Source organism: Dendronephthya gigantea, unplaced genomic scaffold (genome assembly GCF_004324835.1).
Source record: "Dendronephthya gigantea isolate DGI-Jeju-01 unplaced genomic scaffold, DenGig_1.0 000053F, whole genome shotgun sequence".
NCBI lineage: Eukaryota > Metazoa > Cnidaria > Anthozoa > Malacalcyonacea > Nephtheidae > Dendronephthya > Dendronephthya gigantea.
In genome coordinates this window covers 1,055,960-1,076,214 of record NW_021163063.1, presented here as the reverse complement: position 1 = coordinate 1,076,214, position 20,255 = coordinate 1,055,960, and the positions used below count along the sequence as shown (strand labels likewise).

Here is a 20,255-nt window from a genome sequence, read left to right as displayed (position 1 = left end):
GTGCCACGACAGCGTTCTCGTTCTTACAACGCTTTCAAATGAGGCAATTTCACGGCTTCTCAACGACATGAAAGCAGCTGCAAAGTGACAGGCTAAAAGGTTCGTTTACACTTGCGATTTTTGCAGCGATTTTCTTCTTTTGATAGATGTGAACGAGTGAATTAGTTACTGATGTTCAAATAAAAGCTCTTATACATCAGAGCATTCGTAAGTAATTACGCATTCACATCTGTCAAAAGTCACATATACGCAAAAATTATACGCAAAACTCACATCGAACTTGCAAGTAGGGTTTTAGCGATGAGTAGAAAAGATACATTAAATACTCACTCGAAATCTTCTATCGTATTCACGTTGAAATGAACTCTCCCCGTGATGCGAATAATCACGATATTTGTGTCTATTCTTTGTCCGTTTCACCTGAAAATATAAAATCACCCGAGGAAGACGATTAGGGCAATTGTCTGCATCATGCACGAACAAAATAAAGATAATGACTACAAATTGAAGATATTTCATCAGACTAAACTACGGGAATAGTAATATAAAAAGGTAGTCAACTTTAATTACAGTATAGAACAATGTTCAGACTACATAAGACCAACTGGATGGTGTATCATGATATCACCGACCTTCCCTCTGTCATACTCTTCGTCCCAGATATCCCGCCTTCTCTTCCTGTGTCCATCTGTATCCCTATCTGATAGTGACTCATCTCGTTCGCCATCCCATCTTTCAACTAAAATATTTATTCAAAACAAATCGATTAAACAAGATTTTGATGAAACGAGATTGAGAGTTGAGCAAAGTTTTGCATGCGTGAGGTTGCATGAGGTTGCATGAAGGTAGTCAAATTTAATTACAGTATAGAACAATGTTCAGACTACATAAGACCAACTGTTTGGTGTATCATAATATCACCGACCTTCCCATATTATGTAATATATCAAGACAGTAAATCGTATTTTGAAGAAACATAGAAGTTAAAAATCGGCAAACAAAAGTTTTTTTATATCAAAAGCTTTGACCCCTTCTCTGAAGAATTTTTGAAACAAAACTTTGCTAAGGTTGAAATTTTTCGAGTATAAGACAGTGAAATGGTTTGAATTTAAATTTCAATGAAATTAGACGTCTTGCTGGGCGATGGATGGGTGTGCTAGTCTTGTGATGGACTCGTAAGAAACAGTCGACTTTTTTACACACATATTCTAGTTCACTCTCATTTAGGAGCACATCAAACCAATATTGAGTTGATATGCACACAATACATCATAATCTGAGACACTAAGTGTTTGCTTACAATAAAAACTGTGATTCCCTCTCTAAAGAATCAATTTTTGAAATGCCCAGCAGGGAGTAGCGAACACTCCCGAAGTTCGGAATTTTTTGAGACAATATATAAGTTGGTTTGAATTTGAATGAAATTAGAGGGTGTGTTGATCTTGTGACAGTTTCACAAGCAGTTAATATAACGTTTTATTTGAAGAACGCTTCGTTTATTTCAAGATGACTGAGATCGTTAGCGGAGTTTTGAAGCTGACATTTGGATTTTTAGTGAACAAGGCTCGCAAGAGAATTGCAGAACGTTTAAACGATGGCGACGTCACGGACGAAGAATGTCGACGCTTGATCGTGAGAGAACTCGATGATATTAAGAGGAAGTTGGATGGATTGGCGAGAAAGGATTTACTGAGCAGTCTTTGTTTTCTTCAAGAAGGAATCAATCGTCTTTATCAGTCGCTACAACAGTTTAAGGAATCCGAGAATGGATCAGAATCAACCGAACAAGCAACCTCAGCTGGAGCTACGTCTTCTGAAGATACTGTTCCATTTTCTCAAATCAACGAAGTCACGTCTTTAATAAACAGCTTCAATTCATTGAAAATACATTCCAAGGCACGCTATCTCTCTGCCATAGAGTCGTTCAAACTCGCTCGTGAAAAAGCCACCGAAGCATTCAGCAACGAAGCTTTGTCCATCGAGGACCGAATTCAGGCGACGCAGGTTCGAATGATGGCCAGTATTTTAGAAAAATCAGAAGATCCTGACGCGGGGGTAAGCGATTGCCTACAATACCTGAAGCAGCTTCATGATATCAAAGCTATTCAAGAAATATTTTCGGTTGTGATTAACGGCGGAATTAAATCTCGGTTTAATAAAACGAAGCGACTCGACAATGCTTCGTCTGTTCACCAAATGAATCTGCTTTTGTTTGAGTTTGCCAAAAGGTTTTCGAACTTGCGAGCAGTGTTTTTTAATTGGCCCGAGATTTTGCTTGGAAATAAAACTCATCATCCATTAGTCAGAAGTGATCGCCTTATTGAAAAATACAGAGAGTCAGGTGTGAAAATTACGTCGCCGTACCTGGGTTACACATTTTCCGAAAGTATTAATCCATCTCGTTGTGTTGTAAATAGAAAAAGAGAAATTGTTGCGATGGCGAGAGATGATTCTGTTCAAATATTGGAACCCTCAGGAGAATCCCGTACAATATTTGATTCTTCCAAACAAGAGGATTTGCCACGTTACAAGGTTGCTGCGATAGATATCGACGCTGAAGATAACCTTTACGTCATCACGAGATTTCGAGAAATCGATTGTCATCAATACAGTTACAAGTTGTTGATATTTGATGAGCATGGAGAGAAAAAACTTGAGTCTCTGTTGCCTTTTAAACACATGAAAGACTATACATATATATTTGGATATGCTGTACCCATAGCAGTAAACAATGACAAAATGATCGCCGTTTTTGATCGAGAGAAACAAATTCTACACGTCGGAACTTCATGTAAGACGAATTCATTTGAAGTCCATAATAGTTTTCTTCTGAAAGAATTATCTCACAATGTGAATATGATACGGTTTCTAGATAATAATGGAACAAAAATAATTGCTGCAGATTATTTTGAAGATTGTCTTTATATCTACATGGAGAACTGGGAGTTGGAACGCAAAGTTATGATACCTGAAAAATATGGATATACTACTTCTGTTGCGATAAATTACATCACAAAAGGGATCCTGGTTTTAACTAACTATGGACGTAATCTTTGTAGTTTCTCAGAAACAGGAGAGCTTAAAGACGATGTTGATCTGGAGTCTTTGTCTACTTCTTGTATGATTTCTAATCTCCATGGTGCAGTTGCTTTGGTTTGGGCAAAGGGCGTAACATTTCTTCAACTGTAGTAGACTTATTTTCGTGAAGGCAAATAATGAAAATGCATTATGGGCATAGATCAAATGGCAATGCAATAAATGCATGGTGGTAAATAAAACTTTAATTAGTCAAACCAATTCCCACAGCATGACAATCACATACAAAGAGTTCAGAGAAAATATTTTTATTTTTAATCTTGTATGACTCATAACTCTCTGAAATCATTGAACTCTCTCTGTGTGTGACTGTCATCCTGTGAGGATTGACTTTTTGTTCACTATAAGCCATTAATATTTTACCATTCACATGATCACATCAGTGTAATTTTAAATCACATGCATGACATATCAAAAAAAGACACTCCCCAAATTTGTAATTGAGCCATGGACATTGTAGAGTATTGTTGATGAATAGTTTTTCATTGTCAGTCATCAAATTCAAGAATTGGCAATTTTGTAACATTTTATACAGAATGACTTTCTCATAGACATGCAGTAAAATACGATAAAAAAGTTTTTTTTTGTGAAACACAAGTTTCAAGCAAAATTATAGCTCTGGAAAAGCAACACTGAACTGTTGAACAATCCTTAATTATATATTTTAGCCAGTTGCTTGACCATCACCACAGTTGATACCTTGTGTACCAGAACTTTCTGCTTACCAGATGTTGGGACAAGATTATATATGAAAAACTATAGCTGGAAATGATAAAATAGACTATAGCCATTCCTCCCTAGCACCCAACAACCCGTACCTTTCCATAATATTCATCAAATTCCGTCTGATAATCGCCTCAGCTTCGCCGAGATTATCCTTCCCATCTTGTTTCTGATGTTTCCATTTTATCTCGTCACTGTCTTGCCGCTCCAGCTCAACGTACAACGCGTCCAACTTCTCTTGTGATAACAACAACTGCTTCGCCTTTTGCCAAACTATGTTCACTCTTCCCATGCGAAACGGATTGTTTTTCTCCGTGTTTGAACTACGCGAGATGGAGAAGAACGCGGACACAAGTAAACCAAACAGAAACGGCAAAAACAAGCTCTTCATTGTGGTAAAACTTGTAAAATAAAGTCAAATGTTTTCAAATAATTCATACAGAAATTTCCATTTTGTTCATGTTGGGAACAATCACAGCCTCGTTCTCATTGTTTCTGACACGTGTGAAAACATAGGAACGCGCTGCGTACAAGGCTTACACACTTTCTGCTACAAAATATTTCTAATCATTTTCTCCTTATTTTGACTTTTTTTACACGAACTGTAGTTCATAATCATTAAGAAGAACGGCCAACTAATTTTGTGTTAGGTATGCAGACAGTGCATCGTATTCTGAAGACACATAGCAATTAAGCAAACGTTTTTTTATGTGAAATGCGAAGGAAGCAACGAACTTTCCTGACGCTGGAATTTGTTATATGAAGTTGTTTGAATTCGAATCTGAATGAAAATAGATATCATCACTGGTTTGTACTTAAACAACATGTTATGAACGTTATTTCTAAAAAGATTTCTAAGAAGTCAAAAATACACTTTCGGAGAAAGAGATTCGCAAACCTAATATTAGCATAAAGGCGATTTATCGCGGGAATATTTGTTTCGATCATAGGATAAAAACAGTAGTTGAATGTAATTTTGATATTTTGATTGTCTCAGATTACTACGGCTAAAATTATTACTAATGCAGTTAATGACCTTTCCCATTATGCCTATGGTCCACTTTGCGATCTAAGTATTAAATGTGCTATAACAACTGCCTAAGACAGACGAAAATATTTCTACTTCTCGACGTTTCGAGCTCAGGGCCTTCGTTAGAAGAATCATGCATCACATATGAATAAAATCATTAATAGACACTCACCAAATTTGTAATTGGGGCATGGACATTGTAGAGTATTGTTGATAAACAGTTTTTTATTGTCAGTCATCAAATTCAAGAATTGCCAATTTTGTAACATTTTATACAGAATGACTTTCTCATAGACATGCAGTAAAATAAGATAAAAAAGTTTATTTTTTTGTGAAACACAAGTTTCAAGCAAAATTATAGCTCTGGAAAAGCAACACTGAACTGATGAACAATCCTTAATTATATATTTTAGCCAGTTGCTTGACAATCACCATAGCTGATGAGCTTTTAAAACTTTTATAATAGAATTGAAATCACTTGATACCTTGTGTACCAGAACTTTCTGCTTACCAGATGTTGGAACAAGAATGTATACAAAAAAACTATAGCTGGAAATGATAAAATAGACCATAGCTATTGTTTAAATAAAAATACAATACCATTGACAATGTTTCTGTAATTAAATTGTAAAATACCTCCAGTGGTCTCCTCACACACAATGCCTCACCCACCCCCTCAATTCTCACCCACCTATTTCAACTCCCATACATTTGAAGTTGCACAGTTAAATATAAAAACCCATTTTGGATCTGGACTGTACCAACATGAGGCAGCTTCTTCAGACTTTTCCAGTCGATTCCAGAAATGAAATAACATCATCGCCTATCACGCCGCGAGTGACGATCATAGCTACCCTTGTGCCAACCACTTGAAGACGTGGAATGTCGGTTTTCCTGCTAAAATTTGAGAAAAATATTAGAATCATGGCGAGCGCACATCAGTTTTAAATTGGCGCTGGATAAAGAATAGTTTAGGGCGATTTGGTTTGAATTAAGTTTCGATTTTGACAGGATAATGGGGGATACAATAAATAGCTTTATAAAGACTTTCTCGTCACAGTAGAGAGTTTAAGATTCAAGACGCGGCCAGCTCGACGACGCGCTCGCAAAACAGAGAAACTCCACACACGAGACAATACGTCATAGGTGTGCATAACTTGTGGTGCCACGACAGCGTTCTCGTTCTTACAAGGCTTTCAAATGAGGAAATTTCACGGCTTCTCAACGACATGAAAGCAGCTGCAAAGTGATAGGCTAAAGAGCTCGTTTACACTTGCGATTTTTGCTGCGATTTTCTTCTTTTGATAGATGTGAACGAGTGATTTAGTTACTGAGGTTCAAATAAAAGCTCTTATATATCAGAGCATTCGTGAGTAATTACGCATTCACATCTGTCAAAAGTCACATATACGCAAAAATTATAGCAAAACTCACATCGAACTTGCAAGTAGGGTTTTTGCGATGAGTAGAAAAGATACATATCAAATACTCACTCGAAATCTTCTATCGTATTCACGTTGAAACGAACTCTCCCCGTGATTCGAATAATCACGATATTTGTGTCTATTCTTTGTCCGTTTCACCTGAAAATATAAAATTACCCGAGGAAGACGATTAGGGCAATTGTCTGCATCATGCACGAACAAAATAAACATATTGACTACAAATTGAAGATATTTCATCAGACTAAACTACGGGAATAGTAATATAAAAAGGTAGTCAACTTTAATTACAGTATAGAACAATGTTCAGACTACATAAGACCAACTGGATGGTGTATCATAATATCACCAACCTTCCCATATTCATTTAGAAGCATTACCAACTAATTTTGTGTAAGATATCCAGACAGTACATCGTATTTTGAAGAAACATAGAAGTTTGAAATCGGTAAACAAAAGTTTTTTATATCAAAAACTTGGAACCCCTCTCTGAAGAATTTTTGAAATTTTCGAAACAGAACTTTGCTAACGTTGAAATTTTTCGAGTATAAGACAATGGTTTGGATTTAAATTTGAATGAAATTAGACGTCTTGCTGGGCGATGGATGGGTATGTTGGTCTTGTGATTGTCACTGATTGACTCGTAAGAAACAGTCTTTATTTCAACTTTTTAGCACACATATTCTAGTTCATTTTCATTTAGGAGCACATCAAACCAATATTGAGTTGATATGAACACAATACATCATAATCTGAGACACTAAGCGTTTGCTTACAATAAAAACTGTGATTCCCTTTCTAAAGAATCAGTTTTTGAAATGCCCAGCAGGGAGTAGCGAACTCTCCCGAAGTTCGGAATTTTTTGAGACAATATATAAGTTGGTTTGAATTTGAATGAAATTAGAGGGTGTGTTGATCTTGTTTGAAGAACGCTTCGTTTATTTCAAGATGACTGAGATCGTTAGCGGAGTTTTGAAGCTGACGTTTGGATTTTTAGTGAACAAGGCTCGCAGTAGAATTGCAGAAGGTTTAAACGATGGCGACGTCACGGACGAAGAATGTCGACGCTTGATCGTGAGAGAACTCGATGATATTAAGAGGAAATTGGACGGATTGGCGAGAAAGGATTTACTGAGCAGTTTTTGTTTTCTTCAAGAAGGAATCAATGGTCTTTATCAGTCGCTACAACAGTTTAAGGAATCCGAGAATGGATCAGAAACGACCGAACAAGCAACCTCAGCTGGAGCTACGTCTTCTGAGGAAGTTGGTCTTGTTTCTCAAATCAACGAGGTTATGTCTTTAACAAACGCCTTCAAATCATTGGAAATGCATTCCAAGAAACGCTATCTTTCTGCCATAGAATCGTTCAAACTTGCTCGTGAAAAAGCCACCGAAGCATTCAGCAACGAAGCTTTGTCCATCGAGGACCGAATTCAAGCGACGCAGGTTCGAATGATGGCCAGAATTTTAGAAAAATCAGAAGATCCTGACGCGGGGGTAAGCGATTGCCTACAATACCTGAAGGAGCTTCATGAGATCAAAGCTATTCAAGAAATATTTTCTGTTGTGATTGACGGCGGAATTAAATCTCGGTTTAATAAAACGAAGCGACTCAAAAATGCTTCGTCTGTTCACCAAATGAATCTGCTTTTGTTTGGGTTTGCCAGAAGGTTTTCGAACTTGCAAACAGTGTTTTTTGATTGGCCCAAGATTTTGCTTGGGAAGAAAACTCATCATCCATTAGTCAGGAGTGATCGCCTTATTGAAAAATACAGAGAGCCTGGTGTGGAAATTACGTCACCGAACCTGGGTTACACATTTTCCAAAAATATTGATGAATCTCGTTGTGTTGTAAATAGCAAAAGAGAAATTGTTGCGAAAATAGCGAGAAATGATTCTGTTCAAATTTTGAAACCCTCAGGAGAATCCCGTACAATATTTGATTCTTCCACAGAAGAGGATTTGCCACGTTGCAAGGTTGTTGCGATGGATATCGATGTCGAAGATAACCTTTACGTCATCACGAGATTTCGAGAAAGCGATGATCAACTATGGAGTTACAAGTTGTTGATATTTGATGAGCATGGAGAGAAAAAACTTGAGTCTCTGTTGCCTTTTCAACACATGAAAGTAGATATATATGCATATGACGTACCCATAGCAGTAAACAATGACAAAATGATCGCCGTTTTTGATCGAGCGAAACAAATTCTACATGACGGAACTTCATGTAAGACGAATTCATTTGAAGTCCAAAATAGTTTTCATCTCAAAGAATTATCTGACATAGGGAATATGATACGGTTTCTAGATAATAATGGAACAAAAATAATTGCTGCAATCTATTTTGAGGATTGTTTTTATATCTACAGGGAGAACGGCGAGTTGAAACGCAAAGTTATGATACCTCAAAAATATGGATATATTTATTCTGTTGCGATAAATTACATCACAAAACGGATCCTGGTTTTAACTAACCGTGAAATCTTGTAGTTTCTCAGAAACAGGAGAATTGAAAGACGATGTTGATCTGGAGTCTTCGTCCTTCGTTGAGATTATTTCTAATCCCAATGGTGCAGTTGCTTTGGTTTCGAAACAGCGCGTAACTTTTCTTCAATTGTAGTGGACTTATTTTCATATAAAAGGCAAATATTAAAAAAATGCACTATTGGCATAGATCAAATGACAATGCAATAAATGCATGGTAAATAAAACTTGAATTAGTCAAGTCAATTCCCACAGGATGACAATCACATACAATGAGTTCAGAGAAATTATTTTTAATCTTGTATGACTCATAACTCTCTGAAATCACTGAACTCTCTCTGTGTGTGACTGTCATCCTGTGAGGATTGACTTTTTGTTCACTATAAGCCAGTAAGATTTTACCATTCACATGATCACCCACCCCCTCAATTCTCACCCACCTATTTTGACTCCCATACATTTGAAAGTTGCACAGTTGAATATAAAAACCCATTTTGCATCTGGACTATACCAACATGAGGCAGCTTCTTCAGTCTTTTCCAGTCGATTCCAGAAATGAAATGACATCATCGCCTATCACGCCGCGAGTGACGATCATATCTACGCTTGTGCCAACCGCTTGAAGACGTGGAATGTCGGTTTTCCTGCTAAAATTTGAGAAAAATATTAGAATCATAGCGAGCGCACATCAGTTTTAAATTGGCGCTGGAAAAAGAATAGTTTAGGGCGATTTGGTTTGAATTAGGCTTCGATTTTGACAGGATATGACCGATACAATAGCTTTTATACAAAGACTTTCTCGTCACAGTAGGGAGTTTAAGATTCAAGACGCGGCCAGCTCGACAACGCGCTCGCAAAACAAAGAAACTACACACACGAGACAATAGGTCATAGGTGTACATAACTAGTGGTGCCACGACAGCGTTCTCGTTCTTACAACGCTTTCAAATGAGACAATTTCACAGCTTCTCAATGAAATGAAAGCAGCTGCAAAGTGATAGGCTAAAAGGGGGAGGTGAGTGGGTGAAAGGTAAGGGGTAGATTGTGGGTGATCAATGAATAGTGTAGAGTATATATTAACTAGATCAATAACAACTTTGTTGTTTACCTTCATTTTTGGCGTGTTCCCACAATTTCTCTAGCCTCCCGTCTTTCTTGAACGACGAGTCGTGTGCCCGATTCGTCTCAATATGATCCTGGCCTTCCTCCCCAGCACCCAACAACCCGTACCTTTCCATAATATTCATCAAATTCAACCATCTTCCAAGCATTACACTCACAAGAATTTAATCCATATACCATATGGTATGCATACACCATACTTTAGTATCTGACCATCACTTCTTGAAAGTAATTTCAATCACAACTCATTACGAGGTCCTATTCTCTTCTCCAGTGTTGTGTGTAACTTCTTTATCTGAAGACAACAATCATAGTTATAAACATGTAATTATCACCAGTTGTTAGTCAGTGGTGCTATATTGCTAACAATTTACTCTCATTGTGACAGAAATAGTATTTCATAAGTACAGTACCTAAGTTGATGAGGACATTTGTCGAAAAATTGATCAAATTTCTGTATGTGCAAGTCGACCAATGGTTTTGACTAATCATGAACAAGCATTCCAGTAAACAATTAGTTCAGCAATTTTGAAACAAATGTATTGATCAACTTCAGGTAACAAATGTTTTATTACGGATCTCACAAAACTGCAGTGATGTATCAAAAATTTGTATGCCATTCACATCCACTAACATTCGCAACCACACATACATTGCAAGGGATGTTTACATTGACCGGAAGTAAAGTTTTTTGTTTTTCACCAATCACAATCCTTGACCCAATCTCACGCCATTTGTGTTGTAAAAAATATCACTTGCTAAAGCTCAATAATAATGCGGCTATAAACTGTTATAATTGTAGGTATGGTCGTGAATGTTTGTGGGTGTGATTACAAATTTTTAATGTCTCACCAAAGTTCGGTGAGATCCGTAATACAAGCACTTTCATTGCAATGACGGTAACAAACATTGACACAGTTTCTTACATATTTTCTGTGTTCGTTCACTTTTTCAGTCAACTTTTCAAACTTGGGTTTAATGTGATCATGGCCATTGTTAAGCATATCCTCTGCAACATCAAGCTGTTCTTGAAGGTCATCATGCTTGGCTATCCTGTTATCAAAGTGCCGTAATTCTTCCTGAAATATAAACCAAATGTTTCAGGCAACAAGCCAATAACAAACACGTTTGAGATTTTGCTGAAGAATAAACCTTTTGCCTAATAAACCAACTTTTGATTTAGGCAACAAAAAAGGAAATTCAGAAAAGTGCACACTAAACTTAGTAAAATTGCCAAGTTTGGCTGTGAAATATTGTATAAAGTGTGGAAAATACAGCTATGCGAATTTGGGAATTTTGCATACTTATTTAGTTACTGTACACAACCAATTTAGTTACATGCTTCCAGTAAAAAAAGTATACAAAATTTTGCATGGCTATATTTACCTTACTACAAAGCATTTTGCAGTCAAACATGGTAATTATACTAATTTTTGTATGCTCTTTTTAGCTGTGGTGATTTATTTCCTTCTTGTTAACTGGTTCACAAGTTGATCTATTATGCAAAGGGCATTGAAAACGTACTTTCATGATGTCAAGCTCTTCCTCCGAGTACCCTTGAACCTGAGCTCCTTTCCACAAATCTCTGACGCGATGGTCTTGAAATTCTTCATTGGGAGCTCCAGACAAAACTTTCTTTTTTAACCGACGGTAGCTGCTGTCCACTTCTCTACGCTTCATGTTCATTTCCTCTTAAAGCTTTGAGAAAGCTTCCTCATGTGGTATGTTCTTTCCAATAATGTTATTCTGCCTGTCTTTATGTGCGAAAACAATTCCAACCAAATCCCTGTACTGCTTCCATTTATCGTGATGGTGGGTTAGTTCCTCGCGCAGCTTTTCTAATTCTTCTTTGCTAAATCATGCTGCGGAGAAGTTAAATTTGAAATTTAGTACATTCTTGGGACTATGATAAGGTCTGAGTGAGGGGGAGGTGAGTAGATGAGAGGTATGAGGTGGATTGTGGGTGATGAATGAATCACTAGTGTAGAGGTAAGGGGTAGATTATGGGTGATTAATGAATAGTGTAGAGGTAAGGGGTAGATTATGGGTGATCAATGAATAGTGTAGAGGTAAGGGGTAGATTATGGGTGATCAATGAATAGTGTAGAGGTAAGGGGTAGATTATGGGTGATCAATGAATAGTGTAGAGGTAAAGGGTAGATTGTGGGTGATCAATGAATAGTGTAGAGTATATATTAAGTAGATCAATAACAACTCTGTTGTTTACCTTCATTTTTGGCGTGTTCCCACAATTTCTCTAGCCTCTCGTCTTTCTTGAACGACGAGTCGTGTGCCCGATTCGTCTCAATATGATCCTGGCCTTCCTCCCCAGCACCCAACAACCCGTACCTTTCCATAATATTCATCAAATTCCGTCTGATAATCGCCTCAGCTTCGCCGAGATTATCCTTTCCATCTTGTTTCTGATGTTTCCATTTTATCTCGTCTCTGTTTTGCCGCTCCAGCTCAACGTACAACGCGTCCAACTTCTCTTGTGATTACAACAACTGCTTCGCCTTTTGCCAAACTATGTTCACTCTTCCCATGCGAAACGGATTGTTTTTCTCCGTGTTTGAACTACGCGAGACGGAGAAGAACGCGGACACAAGTAAACCAAACAGAAACGGCAAAAACAAGCTCTTCATTGTGGCAAAACTTGTAAAATAAAGTCAAATGTTTTCAAATATTTCATACAGAAATTTCCATTATGTTCATGTTGGGAACAATCACAGCCTCGCTCTCATTGTTTCTGACACGTGTAAAAAAATAGGGACGCGCTGCGTACAAGGCTTACACATTTTCTGCTACAAAATATTTCTAATCATTTTCTCCTTATTTCGACTTTTTTTACACGAACTGTAGTTCATAATCATTTAGAAGAACGGCAAAATAATTTGTGTTAGATACGCAGACAGTGCATCGTATTCTGAAGACACATAGCAATTAAGCAAACGTTTTTTTATGTATTAAAAATTGTCACTACCTCTCCAAAGACATGAAATGCGAAGGAAGCAAAGAACTTTCCTGACGCTGGAATTTGTTAAATGAAGTTATTTGAATTCGAATCTGAATGAAAATACATATCATCACTGGTGTGTACTTAAACAACATGTTATGAACATTATTTCTAAAAATCTTTCTAACAAGTCAAAAATACACTTTCGGAGAAAGAGATTCGCAAACCTAATATTAGCATAAAGGCGATTTATCGCGGGAATATTTGTTTCGATCATAGGATAAAAACAGTAGTTGAATGTAATTTTGATATTTTGATTGTCTCAGATTACTACGGCTAAAATTATTACTAATGCAGTTAATAACCTTTCCCATTATGGTCTACTTTGCGATATAAGTATAAAATGTGGTATACCAACTGCCTAAAACAGACGAAAATATTTCTACTTCTCGACGTTTCGAGCTCAGGGCCTTCGTTAGAAGACTTGGTAATTTTTGTTTCAGGCAAAGATATGCAAATAAATCACCAGATATTTATGTCATGTGTTGATCTTGTGACCGTCTCAAGTTGCAAGTATTTATAATGTTTGTTGTGGAGAACGCCTCGAAAATTTCAAGATGACTGAGATCGTTAGCGGAGTTTTGAAGCTGACATTTGGATTCTTAGTGAACAAGGCTCGCAGTAAAATTTCAGAACGTTTAAACGATGGCGACGTCACGGACGAAGAATGTCGACGCTTGATCGTGAGAGAACTCGATGATATAAAGAGGAAGTTGGATGGATTGGCGAGAAAGGATTTACTGAGCAGTCTTTGTTTTCTGGAAGAAGGAATCAATGGTCTTTATCAGTCCCTACAACAGTTTAAGGCATTCGAGAATGGATCAGAATCGACCGAACAAGCAACCTCAGCTGGAGCTACGTCTTCTAAAGAAACTGGTCTTGTTTCTCAAATCAACGAGGTTATGTCTTTGATAAACGCCTTCAATTCGTTGAAAATGCATTCCAAGGAACGCTATCTCTCTGCCATAGAGTCGTTCAAACTCGCTCGTGAAAAAGCCACCGAAGCATTCTGCAACGAAGCTTTGTCCATCGAGGACCGAATTCAAGCGACGCAGGTTCGAATGATGGCCAGAATTTTAGAAAAATCAGAAGATCCTGACGCGGGGGTAAGCGATTGCCTACAATACCTGAAGCAGCTTCATGATGTCAAAGCTATTCAGGAAATATTTTCTGTCGTGATTGACGGCGGAATTAAATCTCCGTTTAATAAAACGAAGCGACTCAACAATGCTTCGTCTGTTTACCAAATGAATCTGCTTTTATTTGAGTTTGCCAAAAGGTTTTCGAACTTGCAAACAGTGATTTTTGATTGGCCCAAGATTTTGCTTGGAAAGAAAACTCATCATCCATTAGTCGGGAATGATCCCCTTATTGAAAAATACAAAGAGTCTGGTGTGGAAATTACGTCGCCGTACCTGCGTTACACATTTTCCGAAAGTATTGATCGATCTCGTTGTTTTGTAAATAGCAAAAGAGAAGTTGTTGCGAAAATACCGAGAGATGATTCTGTTAAAATCTTGAAACCCTCAGGAGAATCCCGTACCATATTTGATCCTTCCAAACAAGAGGATTTGCCAAGTTGCAAGGTTGCTGCGATGGATATCGATGCTGAAGATAACCTTTACGTCATCACGGCATTTCGAGAAAGCGATGATCAACCATGGAGTTACAAGTTGATGATATTTGATGAGAATGGAGAGAAAAAACTTGAGTCTTTGTTGCCTTTTGAAAACACCGTAATCAATAAATATCGTCAGTTTAAACTCATGGCAGAATACAATGGACAAATGTTTCGCGGTTTGCGCGTGGATATATTTGGATATGTTGTACCCATAGCAGTAAACAATGACAAAATGATCGCCGTTTTTGATCGAGAGAAACAAATTCTACATGTCGGAACTTCATGTAAGACGAATTCATTTGAAGTCCATAATAGTTTTCATCTCAAAGAATTATCTGACGATGTGACTATGATACGGTTTCTAGATAATAATGCAACAAAAATAATTGCTGCAGGTTATTTTGAACCTTGTTTTTATATCTACACGGAGAACGGCAAGTTGGAACGCAAAGTTATGATACCTAAAAAATATGGATCTATTTATTCTGTTGCGATAATTTACATCACAAAACGGATCCTGGTTTTAACTAAGTTTGGACGTTATCTTTGTAGTTTCTCAGAAACAGGAGAACTGAAAGACGATGTTTATCTGGAGTATTCGCCCTTCGCTCAGATAATTTCTAATCTCCATGGTGCAGTTGCTTTGGTTTGGAAAGAGCGCTTAACTTTTCTTCAACTGTAGTGGACTTATTTTCATATAAAAGGCAAATATTAAAAAATGCACTATGGGCATAGATCAAAAGACAATGCAATAAATGCATGGTAAATAAAACTTTAAATTAGTCAAATCAATTCCCACAGAATGACAATCACATACAAAGTGTTCAGAGAAATTATTTTTATTCTTGTATGACTCATAACTCTCTGAAATCACTGAACTCTCTCTGTGTGTGACTGTCATCCTGTGAGGATTGACTTTTTGTTCACTATAAGCCATTAATATTTTACCATTCACATGATCACATCAGTGTAATTTTAAATCACATGCATGACATATCAAAAAAATCATTAAAAGACACTCCCCAAATTTGTAATTGGGGCATGGACATTGTAGAGTATTGTTGATAAACAGTTTTTCATTGTCAGTCATCAAATTTAAGAATTGGCAATTTTGTAATATTTTATACAGAATGACTTTTTCATAGACATGCAGTAAAATTAGATAAAAAAGTTTATTTTTTTGTGAAACACAAGTTTCAAGCAAAATTATAGCTCTGGAAAAGAAACACTGTTGAACAATCCTTAATTATATATTTTAGCCAGTTGCTTGACCATCACCATAGTTGATGAGATTTTAAAACTTTTATGATGGAATTGAAATCACTTGATACCTTGTGCACCAGAACTTTCTGCTTACCAGATGTTGGAACAAGAATGTATACAAAAAACTATAGCTGGAAATAATAAAATAGACTATAGCCAATTTTTAAATAAAAATACAATACCATTGACAATGTTTCTATAATTGAATTGTAAAATACCTCCAGTGGTCTCCTCACACACAATGCCTCACCCACCCCCTCAATTCTCACCCACCTATTTTGACTCCAATACATTTGAAGTTGCACAGTTAAATATAAAAACCCATTTTGGATCTGGACTGTACCAACATGAGGCAGCTTCTTCAGTCTTTTCCAGTCGATTCCAGAAATGAAATGACATCATCTTTTATCACGCCGCGAGTGACGATCATAGCTACGCTTGTGCCAACCACTTGAAGACGTGGAATGTCGGTTTTCCTGCTAAAATTTGAGAAAAATATTTTAACCATTGCGAGCGCACATCGGTTTTAAAAATTGGCGCTGGAAAAAGAATAGTTTAGGGCGATTTGGTTTGAATTAGGTTTCGATTTTGACACGATATGACCGATACAATAACTTTATAAAGACTTTCTCGTCACAGTAGGGAGTTTAAGATTCAAGACGCGGCCAGCTCGACGACGCTCGCAAAACAAAGAAACTCCACACACGAGACAATATGTCAGAGGTGTGCATAACTTGTGGCGCCACGACAGCGTTCTCGTTCTTACAACGCTTTCAAATAAGGCAATTTCACGGCTTCTCAACGACATGAAAGCAGCTGCAAAGTGACAGGCTAAAGGGCTCGTTTAAACTTGGAACTTTTGCAGCGATTTTCTTCTTTTGATAGATGTGAACGAGTGAATTAGTGATTGATGTTCAAATGAAAGCTCTTAAACATCAGAGCATTCGTAAGTAATTACGCATTCACATTTGTCAAAAGTCACATATACGCAAAAATTATACGCAAAACTCACATCGAACTTTCAAGTAGGGTTTTTGCGATGAGTAGAAAAGATGCATCAAATACTTACTCGAAATCTTCTATCGTATTCACGTTGAAACGAACTCTCCCCGTGATGCGAATAATCACGATATTTGTGTCTATTCTTTGTCCGTTTCACCTGAAAATACAAAATCACCGGAGGAAGAAGATTAGGGCAATTGTCTGCATCATGCACGAACAAAATAAAGATATTGACTACAAATTGAAGATATTTCATCAGACTAAACTACGGGAATAGTAATATAAAAAGGTAGTCAAATTTAATTACAGTATAGAACAATATTTAGACTACATAAGACCAACTGGATGGTGTATCATAATATCACCGACCTTCCCATATTCATTTAGAAGCACGGCTGACTAATTTTGTGTAAGTTATGCAGACAGTACATCGTATTTTGAAGAAACAAAGAAGTTTGAAATCGGCAAACAAAAGTTTTTTATATCAAAAACTTGGAACCCCTCTCTGAAGAATCTTTGAAATTTTCGAAAGAGAACTTTCCAGTCTTTCCTGACGCGGCAATTTCTCGAGTACAAGACAATGAAGTCGTTTGAATTTAAATTTGAATTAAATTAGACGTCTTGCTGGGCGGTGGGTAGGTGTGTTGGTCTCGTGATGGACTCGTAAGAAACAGTCTTTATTTCGACTTTTTTTTACAAACATATTCTAGTTTCATATTCATTTAGGAGCACATCAAACCAATATTGAGTTGATATGCACACAATACATCATAATCTGAGACACTAAGCGTTTGTTTACAATAAAAACTCTGATTCCCTCTCTAAAGAATCAGTTTTTGAAATGCCCAGCAGGGAGTAGCGAACTCTCCCGAAGTTCGGAATTTTTTGAGACAATATATAAGTTGGTTTGAATTTGAATAAAATTAGAAGGTGTGTTGATCTTGCGACAGTTTCACAAGCAGTTAATATAACGTTTTATTTGAAGAACGCTCCGTTTATTTCAAGATGACTGAGATCGTTATTAGAGTTTTGAAGCTGACATTTGGATTTTTAGTGGACAAGGCTCGCAGTAAAAGCTCAGAACGTTTAAACGATGGCGACGTCACGGACGAAGAATGTCGACGCTTGATCGCGAGAGAACTCGATGATATTAAGACGAAGTTGGATGGATTAGCGAAAAAGGATTTACTGAGCAGTTTTTGTTTTCTTCAGGAAGGAATCAATGGTCTTTACCAGTCAATACAACAGTTTAATGCGTCCGAGAATGGATCAGAATCAACCGAACAAGCAACCTCAGTTGGAGCTACGTCTTCTGAAGAAACTGTTCCAGTTTCTCAAATCAACGAAGTCACGTCTTTGATAAACACCTTCAATTCATTGAAAATACATTCCAAGGAACGCTATCTCTCTGCCATAGAGTCGTTCAAACTCGCTCGTGAAAAAGCCACCGAAGCATTCAGCAACGAAGCTTTGTCCATCGAGGACCGAATTCAAGCGACGCAGGTTCGAATGATGGCCAGGATTTGCGAAAAATCAGAAGATCCTGACGCCGGGGTAAGCGATTGCCAACAATACCTGAAGGAGCTTCATGATATCAAAGCTATTCAAGAAATATTTTCTGTTGTGATTGACGGCGGAATTAAATCTCGGTTTAATAAAACGAAGCGACTCAACAATGCTTCGTCAGTTCATCAAATGAATCTGTTTTTGTTTGAATTCGCCAAAAGGTTTTCGAACTTGCAAACAGTATTTTTTAATTGGCCCGCGATTTTGCTTGGAAAGAAAACTCATCATCCATTAGTCGGGAGTGATCGCCTTAGTAAAAAATACAAAGAGTCTGGTGTATCTATTAAGTCGCCGTACCTGGGTTACACATTTTCCAAAAGTATTGATGAATCTCGTTGTGTTGTAAATAGCAAAAGAGAAATTGTTGCGGAAACAGCGAGAGTTGGTTCTGTACAAATATTGAAACCCTCAGGAGAATCCCGTACAATATTTGATCCTTCCAAACAAGAGGATTTGCCACGTTGCGAGGTTGTTGCGATGGATATCGATGCCGAAGATAACCTTTACCTCTTCACGAGATTGCGAGAAAGCCATGGTCAACCATGGAGTTACCAGTTGTTGATATTTGATGAGCATGGGGACAAAAAACTTGAGTCTCTGTTGCCCTTTAAACACATGAAAGACTATACATATGTATATGAATACGATGCATCCATAGCAGTAAACAATGACAAAATGATCGCCGTTTTTGATCGAGAGAAACAAATTCTACATGTCGGAACTTCATGTAAGACGAATTCATTTGAAGTCCATAATAGTTTTCATCTCAAAGAATTATCTGACAGAGTGAATATGATACGGTTTCTAGATAATAATGGAACAAAAATAATTGCTGCAGGTTATTTGAAAGATTGTTTTTATATCTACACGGAAAACGGGGAGTTGGAACGCAAAGTTATGATACCTAAAAAATATGGATATATTTATTCCGTTGCGATAAATTACATCACAAAACGGATCCTGGTTATAACTAACGGTGGACGTTATCTTTGTAGTTTCTCAGAAACAGGAGAGCTCAAAGACGATGTTGAGCTGGAGTTTTTGTCCTTTGTTAAGATTATTTCTAATCTCCATGGTGCAGTTGCTTTGGTTTGGGAACAGCGCGTAACATTTCTTCAATTGTAGTGGACTTATTTTCGTGAAGGCAAATATTAAAAAAAGCACTATGGGCATATGTCAAATGGCAATGCAATAAATCCATGGTAAATAAAACTTCAATTAGTCAAATCAATTCCGACAGGATGACAATCACATACAAAGAGTTCAGAAAAATTATTTTTAATCTTGTATGACTCATAACTTTCTGAAATCACTGAACTCTCTCTGTGTGTGACTGTCATCCTGTGAGGATTGACTTTTTGTTCACTATAAGCCATTAATATTTTACCATTCACATGATCACATCAGTGTAATTTTAAATCACATGAATGACATATCAAAAAAATCATTAATAGACACTCCCCAAATTTGTAATTGAGGCATGGACATTGTAGAATATTGTTGATAAACAGTTTTTCATTGTCAGTCATCAAATTCAAGAATTGGCAATTTTGTAACATTTTATACAGAATGACTTTCTCATAGACATGCAGTAAAATAAGATAAAAAAGTTTATTTTTTTGTGAAACACAAGTTTCAAGCAAAATTATAGCTCTGGAAAAGAAACACTGAACTGTTGAACAATCCTTAATTATATATTTTAGCCAGTTGCTTGACCATCACCATAGCTGATGAGCTTTAAAAACTTTTATAATAGAATTGAAATTACTTGATACCTTGTGTACCAGAGCTTTCTGCTTACCAGATGTTGGAACAAGAATGTATACAAAAAACTATAGCTGGAAATGATAAAATAGACTATAGCCATTGTTTAAATAAAAACACAAT

General features: G+C 36.9%; 4 protein-coding genes and 1 long non-coding RNA gene across 5 annotated transcripts in view; 2 read left to right on the top strand and 3 right to left on the bottom strand.

Annotated features, from left to right (window-relative positions):
• Positions 1 to 4,287, bottom strand: part of LOC114529010 (alpha-2-macroglobulin receptor-associated protein-like) — a 40,825-nt gene extending 36,538 nt beyond the window's left edge. The window contains exon 1 of the mRNA XM_028550736.1: positions 3,915 to 4,287. Coding sequence (XP_028406537.1) covers positions 3,915 to 4,210 — 296 coding nt within the window. The 5' untranslated portion in view covers positions 4,211 to 4,287. The remainder of the gene's footprint in view (positions 1 to 3,914) is intronic.
• LOC114529052 lies at positions 927 to 8,784 on the top strand. The gene is made up of 2 exons (XM_028550777.1): positions 927 to 1,506; positions 7,240 to 8,784. The coding sequence occupies exon 2, from the start codon at positions 7,240 to 7,242 to the stop codon at positions 8,782 to 8,784; it is 1,545 nt and encodes a 514-aa protein (XP_028406578.1). The 5' UTR covers positions 927 to 1,506.
• Positions 8,785 to 8,793: 9 nt separating this feature from the next.
• On the bottom strand, positions 8,794 to 12,398 carry LOC114529051 (alpha-2-macroglobulin receptor-associated protein-like; the record flags this gene model as incomplete). Its single annotated transcript, XM_028550776.1, has 6 exons — positions 8,794 to 8,918; positions 9,219 to 9,425; positions 9,887 to 10,195; positions 10,827 to 10,979; positions 11,425 to 11,591; positions 12,128 to 12,398. Coding segments are annotated over 4 exons (648 nt in total), but the record flags the coding sequence as incomplete, so codon positions are not given.
• Positions 12,399 to 13,390: 992 nt separating this feature from the next.
• LOC114529008 lies at positions 13,391 to 20,201 on the top strand. The gene is made up of 2 exons (XM_028550731.1): positions 13,391 to 14,769; positions 19,044 to 20,201. The coding sequence occupies exons 1-2, from the start codon at positions 13,474 to 13,476 to the stop codon at positions 19,491 to 19,493; spliced, it is 1,746 nt and encodes a 581-aa protein (XP_028406532.1). The 5' UTR covers positions 13,391 to 13,473; the 3' UTR covers positions 19,494 to 20,201.
• Positions 15,885 to 19,175, bottom strand: LOC114529014. The gene is made up of 3 exons (XR_003687572.1): positions 18,666 to 19,175; positions 16,870 to 16,959; positions 15,885 to 16,279 (listed from the first exon to the last, which is right to left on the bottom strand). It is a non-coding gene; the product is annotated as an uncharacterized LOC114529014 (long non-coding RNA).
• Positions 20,202 to 20,255: the final 54 nt, after the last annotated feature.

Excerpts from the sequence above, each read along its gene's own strand:
- LOC114529052 (XM_028550777.1), top strand. The coding sequence starts at position 7,240 with ATGACTGAGATCGTTAGCGGAGTTTTGAAGCTGACGTTTGGATTTTTA.
- LOC114529008 (XM_028550731.1), top strand. The coding sequence starts at position 13,474 with ATGACTGAGATCGTTAGCGGAGTTTTGAAGCTGACATTTGGATTCTTA. Across the intron at positions 14,770-19,043 it reads TAGCAGTAAACAATGACAAA|ATGATCGCCGTTTTTGATCG; the intron begins ATGATCGCCGTT and ends AACAATGACAAA.